The sequence below is a fragment of the Gopherus evgoodei genome, chromosome 5 (genome assembly GCF_007399415.2).
Source record: "Gopherus evgoodei ecotype Sinaloan lineage chromosome 5, rGopEvg1_v1.p, whole genome shotgun sequence".
In the NCBI taxonomy this organism is placed as follows: domain Eukaryota; kingdom Metazoa; phylum Chordata; order Testudines; family Testudinidae; genus Gopherus; species Gopherus evgoodei.
In genome coordinates this window covers 12,791,343-12,804,227 of record NC_044326.1, presented here as the reverse complement: position 1 = coordinate 12,804,227, position 12,885 = coordinate 12,791,343, and the positions used below count along the sequence as shown (strand labels likewise).

At 43.7% G+C, this 12,885-nt stretch overlaps 1 gene segment (V, D, J or C); it reads right to left on the bottom strand.

The window, feature by feature from the left end:
• Nucleotides 1-6,247: 6,247 nt before the first annotated feature.
• LOC115651990 lies at nucleotides 6,248-6,840 on the bottom strand. The segment is given in 2 exon segments: nucleotides 6,248-6,633; nucleotides 6,727-6,840. Coding segments are annotated over 2 exon segments (435 nt in total).
• Nucleotides 6,841-12,885: the final 6,045 nt, after the last annotated feature.

Here is a 12,885-nt window from a genome sequence, read left to right as displayed (position 1 = left end):
AGTATGTAAACCTATCCTTAACTGTAGTCCTGTTGAAGTCAATAGAAAGTTCATATTCTTCATTTGATTACTAAGGACCTTATCCTACAAGGCAATAAGCATTCTGACCCTCATCCACTAAAGCTTGGTAGCAAACACTTAGCTTTAAACGCGACTAGTCCCAGTGCATCAAGACTTCAGTGGGTCTCCTAGCATTGGATTGAGGCATAAATGAGAATGCTTCAGACAGGTGCAACTCTGGCTGTGGAGTGCTGATGTATCCCGATTAGTCCAGAAACAATAGGGGAGGATATTCTAAACTGTCCTGTGTTTGGATTGGAAACACTGCTAGCTGTATGGTACTTCGGGATTCCCTACATGTCCGTTGAGAATTCATTTGTTTTAATGAGAAATAAACAACATCTAAGTTTTGATGTACTGTTATAAATACTCAACATGTCTATTTTCATAGCTAGAATTAAATTAATGCCAAACGAATGCAGAAACTGCCCTCTCCATTTTATAGACAATGCTGTACTCAGATTATGTGCACTCATATCACTCAAATGCCACAGGCCACTGATTCAGTGCAGTCTGAGGGCAACTAGTATCCAATAGGAGATGCTCAGCTTCTGGAAGGATTGGGCCCATCATCATTAAAAGGAAGAACATTTCTAACTCCAAAGAGCAGCCATTTCCAAAGGTTGGGATCTTTGAACCCCTGTGCAGTAAAGACATGAATGTGCGCCAACGTACATTTAGGGGGTGCGTCTGCCTGAGATATATATAAAATTCCAGTGCCTTGGGGTAGGAAGGACATGTCTAGATCTGAGGTCAGAATCCTCCGCCCGCCCTTGAAAGTGTTTAAGCGCTAACTGTTCTGTCTGTCATAGCTTCACCTCCCCGATGCGCTCCACAGGGTTTAGGTATATTTGTGAGGGTGGCATAAGGTGTAGATTTGGAATGAACGTGAAGGTACAAATAAACCTAAAAGTGTGGAAAGTTGGGCATTCACAAACACCACTGAAAACTTGGGCCAGAATGTTCTCACTAGTGGGGAATGATGTGATAATGAATAAGTGCCACATGTATCTCAGTGCCCTGAGAGATTCTGTCCCTGCCAGTCCTCTAACTGAAAAACAATATTTTCCAAACAAGCTGAATGAATAAAAAAAAACTTACTCCAAATAATTTGTTATATCTGGGATAGAAACAGCCACCCCCACTTCCTTCTGCTTTGCTGTGTGTTTGCTGGGGCTCTGAACAGGTTTTTGTATTGAACTGTATCACTGTGAGAGGAGTGCTGTAGTCTTGTCCACAATAGTATTCTCCTGCATCTTCAACCTGCACACCACTAATGGTGAAGGTGAAGTCAGTGCCGCTGTATCTACCGCTGAATCGATCCGGGACCCCAGTGAAACGGCTGTTTGCATCATGTATGAGGAGCTTGGGATTTTGTCCTGATTTAAACAGAAATAAGCTCATATCATCACTCATTGAGCTGGATGCCTTGCACTGAATGGTGACGGTCTCTCCTGGAAGCACTGTCGCAGAAGCAGGTGTCTGAGTGATAACAATCTGCCCACTGGATTCTAGGAAAGTGGGAGAAAGAAAAGGCCTTTTAGTGAATCTGACTTTGAAATAACAGCCTTAAAGTTAAGATAGTAAGATGTCTGTGCTACCTACCTTCAAACACGGAAAAGAGGAGCCAGATCAAATACATTTGTAAAATCATCTTGCTGCTTTATTTGTGGCACTGCCCAATATTATTAAACTGCAGCAGAGGTTTATAACTACACAGGAGAATTATAGCTCTTTTTAACCGTCATGTATGGAAAGATATGTAAATATGAGCGGGGGGAGGCAGAATTCTGTTTGAGGCTTCCTGTCTACTTCATGGCTGTTTTGTCAAGAGGAAACAGATGCAGGTCACTGTCAGCATCACCAAGGATGACCAACTTTTAACGCAGCCATGTGTGCACGGTCTGGTATAAATGGGAATCATTTAGTAGATTTGGTGACTCTGAATGTTTAATACTCAGATACCATGAAACGTCCCCATATCCGATAAGAATCTTTTCGACATAACCCAGTGATTCAATTGTAAAATTTGGCTTTGATACTTTAAAGGAGACAAATAAAACATCCAAGTTCTGATGATTTAATTTTCCAAATGGAATCAGTTAATAGGAACAGAATGTATATTGTGTCCTGAAGACAAAAACTGGCGTCTTCTCACACACAAGACATTATTCCTGGTGATTAATGGGAATAGGACCCCACATTGCCAAAGGACATTAACAGAAAGACTTGCATTGAACTTAATGGGCTTAATGTTTACCTTCATATGCAGTGCAACATTTCTGAAGGGGCTGAGATATCGTGGGGAATGATGCCATAGAAGACCCTAGACAGCCAGATTGCATTTACAAAACAAATGGGAAGGGATGGGCCATGCCTTGAACAGCTTCCAATCTACTGCACAAAGGATGGGCATGGAAAATAGTTGCTCTCCTTGGAAAGGGTCCAGTCCTCCTGCTGGGACTTAGACAATTGTCCCAAAGATTTCGACATGTTTTTCCTAACTCAAGACAGCAGTGCATGTATTAATTGAATGGTGGGCTTTTGAATCAGCACAATGTGAATAACCATATTTGCTGATACATTTCCTTAGCCATCATCTGAACCTCCTTCTATAGCATGAGTATAGATCATTAACTCTTTTAAATAGATCATTAGCTCAGCTTTAGATTATATTTCCTTATATGAAAGTCCCTGGCTTATGGATGCCTGATCCAGTTCTAACTGGCTTGTACTGTGTGCTTGTTAGATCCAGTTTCATTGTTCAGTGAGGACCAGCTCTTGTTGAACCCCATGATAAAATGTTGGTTGACATCAGTGATAAAGGAGTAGGCCCTAGAAAACCCAAATATTCTTAAAAACTCAATGCTTCGTGTGCTTGTAGCAGTGATGTAGATGTTCATTGTGAATCTTTGGTACATTTGAAACTGAATTTGTGTTTCAAATGCTCTGTCATAAAATCACTCTTCAGTAGCACAGATCACAACAGTCAGTATTTGTTGCCCAGCACCGGGCAAGATTGTTCCTTAGTCAGTAGAGTGAGGAATGTTTCTAGCCGACAGGAACAACTTTATTCTGCATATGGGATCTTGAACCCCAAATGCATTGAATGGGTGTATCTAAGCTAACGCCCTTTTGGAAGAAGGAAGGATCCTGGCACAGCTACACTTCTGGGCAGACACTGCTTTAGCCTCAGATGCATGTGGAGTTCCAGTCTGTGATTGGGACATGCAAAGCACAAGCGGCTTTGAGATCAGAATCACACGCCAGCGGTTTCTGCTCTAAGTATTTTGTGCTTCACTCATACACATGTGTCACTGGGAACCCCAGGTTTATTGTGAAGTCTCACAAAGGTTAGTCTTGAATTGAATGTTAAGGTAAACTTCATCCTTGGAGCCTGGCTCTCCTGTGCTTTGCCCCTGTGCTGTCATTTACACCTGTGCCAAGTGGGTGATGATAGTGGAAAGCTCTACCCAATCTGAAGAGCAGTGTTTGCTGCACACATTGCGCTAGTGTAAACCAGGACAGAGATGAAAAGCTGGGGAGAATTAGACCCCAGGGGACAGACTGTGAGTTGCGCACAACTCCTGTTGAGTGCAGCAGACGTGGGGCTGCCAGGAAGGAGGTAGTCACTCCATGCTGCATGGCCCCAGCACAAGTTAGAGCAGTCTGGGAGCTGCTGTAATTTATGCCAGCTGTCTCTGCTGAGTGGCTATCTGTTTAAAGCGGTAACATGCAAAACAATGGATCGATCTAACTGCCGCTCTTTGCGTTTCATGCTGCATATCACCTTAGAGCTGATTTGGCTGTATGATGCTTGTAATGTGTCTGCTACCCACTGGTGATTAGCCATGTGCACACTATACTGCTGGGAGAATTAATGTTCCCATGGTGTCTTCTAGTGATGGTAAAGGGGCTCAACTTAATTATCACAGATTTTTCAAGAACTCATATTTATAGGACATCAACCCCTGAGAATGTACATTGGAAGAGTTGGGTGAGAACAGAAGAATTGAAATTGGGCCAGATTACAGTATAATTAAAACTACAACAACACCTTAGAATCTTTCCATGAGCATTTGTTTTTCCCAAACATAAAAATATTGTTGGGTTCTTCTGTTTGTTTAATTGTTTTGGTTTTTTGAAGCTTTCCCCTGATTACAGCAGGCTTTGAATCAGGCCCCTAACTTCTCTGGTCCCAATGCGCAAAGTCAGTCACTGCTCTGAGAGCAGCAATGCAGAGCATAGCTTTTAAGGGTGCCAGCTGAGATCTCTACAGCTGTCATGATCCAGTGACAGTAGTAGGGTAATGATCACCAATACAATACAATACAATACAAAGTGTCTAAAGGTTCTGGACAGAAGTTAAGGGTTGGCAGTGAGAAAGGGCAGAGATATAAGAGAAGGAAAATGAGAAGAGAGGTCTCTTAGGTAGCAGACACAGTCTGAGTCACTTGTGCGCTGTCCTGGGACTAGAGGGGAATTCCCTGTTGTCGGCTCAGTGCTGTCTGCAATGAAGAGTCAATGAGGAAACTGAATCTAACAATGAACACAGCCCTTGGAAATGAGCAGGGACAAAACCAGTCAGATACTTGCCGTACTGGGAAGAGAGAGAACCACGCACTGATAGGAGGAGGTGCACTGAACATGTAGTTGCTACAGTGGTTCACAGTGTGCTTAGACAATGTTGAAACTATGATAAACATTGATCATTTATGTTGCAAATCATGTTTAAAAATTGGTTTCTGTCAGCTCCGATTTTCTAGCACGGTCTCCATGTAATGCTCCTGCAATGAATGGAAAAACTTCATACTTCATAGTAACACTGAGATCTTTATAGGGCAACACTTCAGAGGGTTAGAATTGGGATCCAGGTTAGACACACGTGAGTAAATGCTTGTTCTCTGCTTTGAAGCTGTACTGTATATGGGTTAAAATTATTGTTATACTCCAGGTGCACTAATGGAATACTGCAGTCAGGTGGATGGCACGTGCCTGTGTATCTGTGTTACTGCTCTGAGGGGTATTTTCTGCTCCAGTTCAGTTATTAGAAAAGATCATTTTAGCAGACACCTGCTCTAAGATGAATGGTCATTTCCCCTGGAAGTTCATTCTCAAGTAATGCTTTTAAATCAGCGATTAAGGGACATCACTGAATCCGCATTTTTTGTCAAAAAACCCACAACAACAACATTTCAGTCAAACATTTTTTGTCCAGCTCTGTGGACTGCAATAGGGTGTAACCCCAGCTCACCCCCTGCACAGGGGGTTGTAGCCACAAGGCTCATTTAATATGGGCCCCAGTTCCAACTTAACCTGGCCTCTTCTCCCTCCATTTAACCACCTGCTCAGCAGTTGCCCATCCCCATCCGGTGGAAATCCCATGATGTGGGGCCTAGAACAGCCATAACAGCCTTGGCTCAATGTCATCCCAGAGGTACGTCAATACTTGCGGCGTCATGTGGAATACAGACACTGGGTACCCAGGTAGTACAGGTATAAATAGCAGTGTAGACAGCAAATCATGGCCAGGGTGAGTGGACTAGAATGTCCTACGTACCTGAACCACCAGGGTATGCACCCTTCACAGTCTTCTTATTGGTCCAAGCAGTGCCTCTGAAGTCTACCCTGGTATTTTTAACAGTGCATGTCCTGCCTACCTGCTGCGAGAGCCTTTCCCCGCACCCTGCTCAAGCCAGGCCCTTTCTTCGCAGCAGTGAAAGGCCCCAGCAGTGGGGAGCTGGTGGCGCTTTCCCTGCTGCCAGAACCTTTCACTGTGGCGTGTAGCTACAAATGTAGTGCCTGTGCTCTACATGCCATCGTAAGTGTAGAGACAGCCTATGGGAATGCAGTGCTAATAATCATGGTTCCGAAAATATTAACAACAGAGGATTGTTCATGTGTGCAGGGGATCTGGAAGACGTGCACAAAGAAAATATATTGTTCATTTTACAAACAATTCAGCAGAAATTAATTTGGGAGGCCACTGGGTTCTAGTTAACATGACTGTGTGATATTGGGATTAGCTGGTATACCCCAATTACTTCCCGTACAGTGCCTGCCCCTGCTAATTTAGGAAACGATTTCAGAAAGAATTTCAGAGGAATAAATCCAATAATCTGGAAGTCCAATGGGAGGCTTCCACTGTAGGGATGTTTCTCATTAGAAACTTTGCACGTGCATTCGTTTAGATACAACTGCAGCTGTTTCCTTCTGCTTCATGCCAAGAAGGCTGCAGCGCTAATGAGGTTTTTGCATTGAGTTGTATCACTGTGATCGGGGTTCTATAGTCCTGCTGACAGTAGTAGTCACCTCCATCATCAGCCTGCACCCCGCTAATAGTGAATGTGAAGTCAGTGCCGCTGTATCTACCACTGAATCTATCGGGGACCCCTGTGAAACGGTTGGTGGCATGATAAATGAGAAGCTTGGGAACCTCTCCTGGTCTGAACTGATATAAATTCATTTCATTGCTAATGGAGCTGGATGCCTTGCACTGAATGGTGACCGTCTCTCCTGGAAGCACCGTCACAGAAGCAGGTGTCTGAGTGATAACAATCTGCCCGCTGGATTCTAGGAAAAGAGAGAAATAAAAACCCTTTTCTGAATCTCTTATCAAAACAACTGGCAAGAAGTTCAATGAATGAAGAGAGCTGTGTTACGTACCTCCAAACACAGAGAACAGCAGCCAGAGCAAATGCATTTGTAAAATCATGTTCCTTCTAGATCAGTTTCTTTGGCACTAATTGTTAAACTGCAGCACTGGTTTATTACCACTGGGAAGAATTTTTGAATTTATTAACTGTCCTTTATGGAAAGATATGTAAATCAGAAACTGGGCTAAATTATACTCAGTAGCTTCCTGTGTGCTTCAGGGCTTTATTATCAGGAGGAAATAGATGACTGTCAATCTGTCTCATTAAGCATGAGAAATGTTAACAGGAGACGTGTCCACATTCCTAGTTAAATGGAAATAATCCAGTGGATTTAGTGACTCCAGCTTTTTAAGACAAGAATACTCTGTGAAATCTAGAGATGTTTACTGGAATGTTCTAATGTATATACAATACTAATAGTTTAATTGTTAGTTATTTCCTTTAATTTTCTTGCTTTAGTTAGTAAAATAAAAATTACAAGTTCTGATGATTTATTTTCCCCAGGAGAATTAAATGATTTTGAAATGAATAGAACTTGCCTAAGGTCCCACTGCAGGTCAGCAGTACAGCCAGGAAGAAAATTCCAGACTCCCTAATCCAGGACAGAGACTTCTCCACAACTGTTGTTTGTATACAAGTCATTGCTCACGCAGTTTGAGAGAGAGAAGTGTATCTTTAAGATCAGTGAGGAGTGTTCAGATAATATGGTGCTGGGTGCCAGGTGACAACATGTATGTTGATAGAATTTGATTATTGGTTATTATTTTAAAACACAACAATATATGTTAGGAGCTTTACAGAATAGATAGAAAGACCTGGACCAGGAGACCTCACAGTTTAGCACTGGAAAGATCCATTGATGTTTGTACTTGAGAAAAAGACGCATTACCTTCATAGAACCCAATTCTGCAGTCCTGACTCAGGCAAAATCCCATGTGTTTTGAAGTGGGGTGTGTTGAAGGCCCAGCACTGGCGTTTTGCCTCTGTCAAGAAGACAGGACTTGCAATGATCAAAAGTATTTCAAAGTTAGCAAACTATGAATGGGCCTTGCTATAGCAATCCACCCCACATATCTATCCCACCCTGATTTTGTACCAAGAGTTTGATGATCAGAAACTTTCCATTTGTACTTTCACATTCTCTCCGTGTCAAATAATCACTCAAACAGTACAGGACTGCTGATGTCAATGTCTGAGAGCATTCAATATATGGCAGGAGATGCTGCTTATCTAGCAAGACTGGATTCTGAGGCTCTGATCCAAAGCCCCCTGAAGTCATTGGAAAGACTCACACTAATTCCAAAGAGTTTGGGATCAGGGCCTTACGCTGGATTTTAAATGCTTTTCAGTTTGTGAGCATAAAGAAAGCGAGAGCCAGGACAGTACAATATTCAGGCTTTATTCCTACCTCTATATACACTGTCTCAGCAAGCACTTCCTGATAGTAGCATTCTTTGAGCTCCTAGATATATTGGGTCATTTGTTCCCCTGCTCCGGTTGGGTCAGATATGATGGAGATCTAGAGCTGGGTGGCACCAGCATTCTGAATGTGCTGTGGCATGTGTCTCCTTACTTACCTCCATTAAAGTCAGTGGCAAAACTCCCACTGACCTCAAAAGAGCCAAGGATTCACAAACGGGGCACTGACTGGGATTCTGGAGTTTGGATTATCTCAGTCTGCACACAGGAGCCTAGCTAGAGAGAGTGAATGGAGAAATACAGAGAAAAAATGTGGGCATAAGCTATTAAACTCAATCTTAGTTCTTAGAACCAGTTTTCATTTGAATGACTGAGAAGCATTTTCCTTACCCTGAGCCCAGAGAAGCAGTAACCAGAGACAGCGAGTGAGAACTGTCATCTTGGAGGTCTTCACTGATAGATCCTAGAGAAGTGACTCTAACCTGGAAAGAGAACTATTTATAGCTGCCCAGCACAATAAAGGAATGTCAGGTGCTCTGTAAATATGCAAATGGATATGGATCCATGTGATACCCATTCTCTCTATTTCACAATAATGTCACCTTACATCTTACTTGGGTTTGCAATTCCTCTAGCATCCCTCACAGGTCAGACTGCTGGAAGGATTGGTGTTCACACAGTGCCCTCTAGTGGTAATAATGGGGCACATGATAATTTTCACAGCTGTTTAGCAACCTCATATTTGAAGAGCAGTGACCAAAGAGGAAAAAAATTAAAGGCACGTATGGTTTTAAAAATTGGCCCAGATTATGATAACATAACCCCCCTTCCTGAAGTGATCAGACTGGGCATTGCATGCTCCCTAGGGCCATTTCTTTTCCACAACTGCACTGAACTAGTTGCTTTTGCTTGGATCAGTTTTAATCAGATCTGCCTCCCTCACCTTAGCTGATAGGAATCAATAAATGAAACTCACTATGTACTGACTGAATATGGACTAAGGCAGCAGGGTGATGGTTTTTTTAAAAATCTGACTGCTGATTCATTGGGTATTAAACACATTAATCTTCAGTGACCTGTAATTATTAGGACCATTGAGCAGTATCAGTCATTGATTAGTTTATTGGGAGTCCTGCACCTACAAGGGGAGAGACATGGGTAATATTTCCAAAAACACCCAAGGGTACCTCTATACTGCAATGAAAAACCAACAGCAACGAGTCTCAGAGCCCAGGTCAGCTGAGTCAGGCTTGCAGAGTTTGGGCTGTGGCATTAAAATTGCAGTGCAGACCTTTGGGCCTGGGTTGTAGCCCAGGCTCTAAGACAGGGGTAGGCAACCTATGGCACGCATGCTGAAGGCGGCGCACGAGCTGATTTTCAGTGGCACTCACACTGCCTGGGTCCTGGCCACCGGTCCGGGGGGCTCTGCATTTTAATTTAAATGAAGCTTCTTAAACATTTTAAAAACCTTATTTACTTTACATACAACAATGGTTTAGCCATATATTATAGACTTATAGAAAGAGACCATCTAAAAATGTTAAAATGTATTACCAGCATGCGAAACCTTAAATTAGAGTGAATAAATGAAGACTCGGCACAGCACTTCTGAAAAGTTGCCAACGCCTGCTCTAAGACCTAACCCCTTTGCAGGGTTTCAGAGTCGGGCTCCACCCTGAGCCTGAACAGCTGCACTGCACTTTTTAGCCCCGCAGCCAGAGCCCCACGAGCGAAGTCAGCTGACCCAGGCCAGCCGTGGCCTTTGTGCAGGTTTTTTATTGCAGTGTAGACATACCCTAAGGTTTAGGCGCTGATTTTGGATGGTACTTTGCCTTTGAAGGTCCAGTTCTTCAAAGATACACAAGTGCCTAACTCCCTTAGTCACTTTTGGAAAAATTATCTTTGAGCTCCTGGCAGGGATATTGAGGTTGGGTTGCAGACTCAAACTTGCAAAGTCAGTTTTGCTGAGATTCATGAAGCTCCTGAGAGAATGTCACTGTACAGCCAGCTACATTGCTTCTTTCTATCTGGGGCTTCTGAGCCCTTGAAATCTGGCCTGACGTCTGCTTGTCCCCAAGGGCACAGAATCAGTGATGCTGCCAGAAGCAGCAGTGCTCAGTGACAGAGACGTTGTTTTTAAAGATGCCAGCTGGGGTTTCCACGGAAAACATGGCTCAGTGACAGCGACAGCATAAGAATCCACTTGTAAAGTCTATTGAAGGAATGAAGGTGGCTAAGGAAAGGAAGGATGGGTGGGGCAGAAGGGTATGAGAGAGTGAAAGAGAGGAGAGATTGCAGGTGTCTTTCTGGGAACACCCACAGTCTGGGCCACCTGAGCCATGCTCCTGGGACTAGAGGGGAATGCCTATTTGAGGATCAGTGAGGAAGCTGATGGATCAGCCTTGCGAATGAATATGGAGAAAACCTATCTGAGGCTGGGCTCATGAGAGAGAGAAGCAGCAAGGCAGGGAACTATGCAGCAGTGCAGTGCAGCTTTCCAATATATACACTGGGAGAGATTGCAATGGACAGTAACGACAACGCTGCATAGGAGAGTAGAAGTATTAAAAATGTGTGTAGAGAATTGATCATTTATATTGCAAATCAATTTTAAAAATCAGGTTCTGAGAGTTTGGTTCCTAGCAGCGCACTCATGTGATGTTGCTGTGTGAATGGAAAGAATAAAATAATTCAGCATCACATTTAGAGCCTTAAAGGGAATCACTTCAGGGGTTAGAATTGGGATTAAGTTGCAGTATTAGAGGCAATTGTTTCTACTGTGCTTTGAAGCTCAAAAGTGCTAGATAAGGCCCAAGGATTATTAAAGGGCACTAAGGGAAGGGAGATGATATGGATAGTAGGTGTATGTGAAACTTTGCTACTGAACTGAATGGTCTCTCCAGCTTCCGTTCATTTACTAGACTAGGGAATGTTAGCTGACACCTGCTCTAAGATGAATGTTCATTTCCTTTAGAAATTTATTCTCAAGTTAGTGTTTCATTATATATGGAATAAGAACACCCCCATCTGGTCTCATATGCACCAAGAGGTCTCAGGGGTTTAAGAGGTTTTTGTATTGGACTGTATCACAGTGTGAAATTATAGCCATAGTCATGTCCACAAAAATATTCTCCTGCAACTCCAGTATGAAAATGACTGATGGTGAATGTGCAGTTCCTCTTCCACTACCACGAAACCAATCTGGGACCCCGAGAAGCGGTTGGTTGCATGATAGATGATGGGCTTGGGGACTTCTCCTGATCTGAATAGATATATATTCATTTCATCATTAATATTACTGTCAGCATTGCCAGGACCAGCGCTAAAGTTTCTCGCACCCTAGGCGCATGGCCATTTCGCTGCCCCGCGCGCCGCTCCTGTGGCTCCGGTGGACCTGCCGCAGCCATTTCTGTGGAAGGTCCGTTGGTCCGCAGCTCCAGTGGAGCTGCCGCAGCTGTGCCTGCAGGCAGTCCACCGGAGCTGTGCAGGACCAGCGGACCGTCCGCAGGCATGACTGCGGCAGGTCCACCGGAGCCGCCTGCCGCCCCCTCCAGCAAAATGCCGCCCCTTGAAAATCCTGGCGCCCTAGGCGATTACCTAGTTCGCCTCAATGGAAGCACCGGCCCTGAGTGTTGCACTGAAAGCTGACTGGCTCTCCTGGAAATGCGGAGACCAGGGGTGTCTGAGTTATCACAATGAATCCTTCTGAGTCTAGAAATGGGAGAAATTAGAAGCTTTTAGTGACTATCATTTTGAAACAGCAGAGTTAAAATAATAATCTTTTAAAATTTACCACTTACTTTCACCTAAGAGGCAAAGGAGCCAGACCAGATACATGTGTAAAACCATGCTGTGTTTCTGGTGTGTCTTCAGTGATGGGTCAAATGAATCGAAGGCTGCTCACCGCTCAGCATTATTTAAGAAATACACTGAAATATCTTTATGGACAGGTATGTAAATCTGCAGCTGGCCTCATTATGCTCAGCTGATTTCCTGTGTACTTCATACCTCTACTTTCAAAAGGAAACAGACATCTGTGAATCCCAATAACTTCGACATTATTAACTGTCCCATCAGTGATAAGTGTTAATTACCTCCTATGAAGTAAATGCAGCATTAACTCAGTCTGTGTGGTAGTGAGACACTAGTGCTCGGTTCCTAAAGCATTAGTATCACTATTGTTTGTGTTACGATAGCAACTAGACGCTCCAATCAGGACAGGCCCCTCATTGTGGTAGACACTGTCCAAACGCAGTGTTGAAGGTGATTACCTGGTGCAAGGAGCCCTAATTTAGCCCTAGTTTAGTTACAGAAAGTTGCAACAATGGATCTAACAAACAGTGGGAAAGAGCCGGTGAGATGAGCCGAGGGGAACAGCAGTTTGGGCGTGGCTCAGTGTAGGTAGCTGTGTGCCTAGCTAGCTAGTGATGGAGTTACAATGAACCCCACATACTGAGAGAAGGATTCCCAGTAAACCTCCCGGTGTGAATTCGAAGCACGGTCTGTTTCCTTACAGTGAGTGATCCCTGTAATCGGATGTTGGGGTTTAGCTCTAGGTAGGAGAGAAAATTCTGTTACCAAGGGACATTTGCTAACCTTGTTCCGTGCAGAGAATTGCCATGGCTATGCAGAGGATTTCCCCCTGCCAGAGGAGTCCAGAGGGCACTTTAACCCTCCCCTCTCCGCTCCCAACTTAAGTCAGATGCTCAAGTGAAATCAGGTTGTTGAAATAACTGTTTCTCTGCCCAGA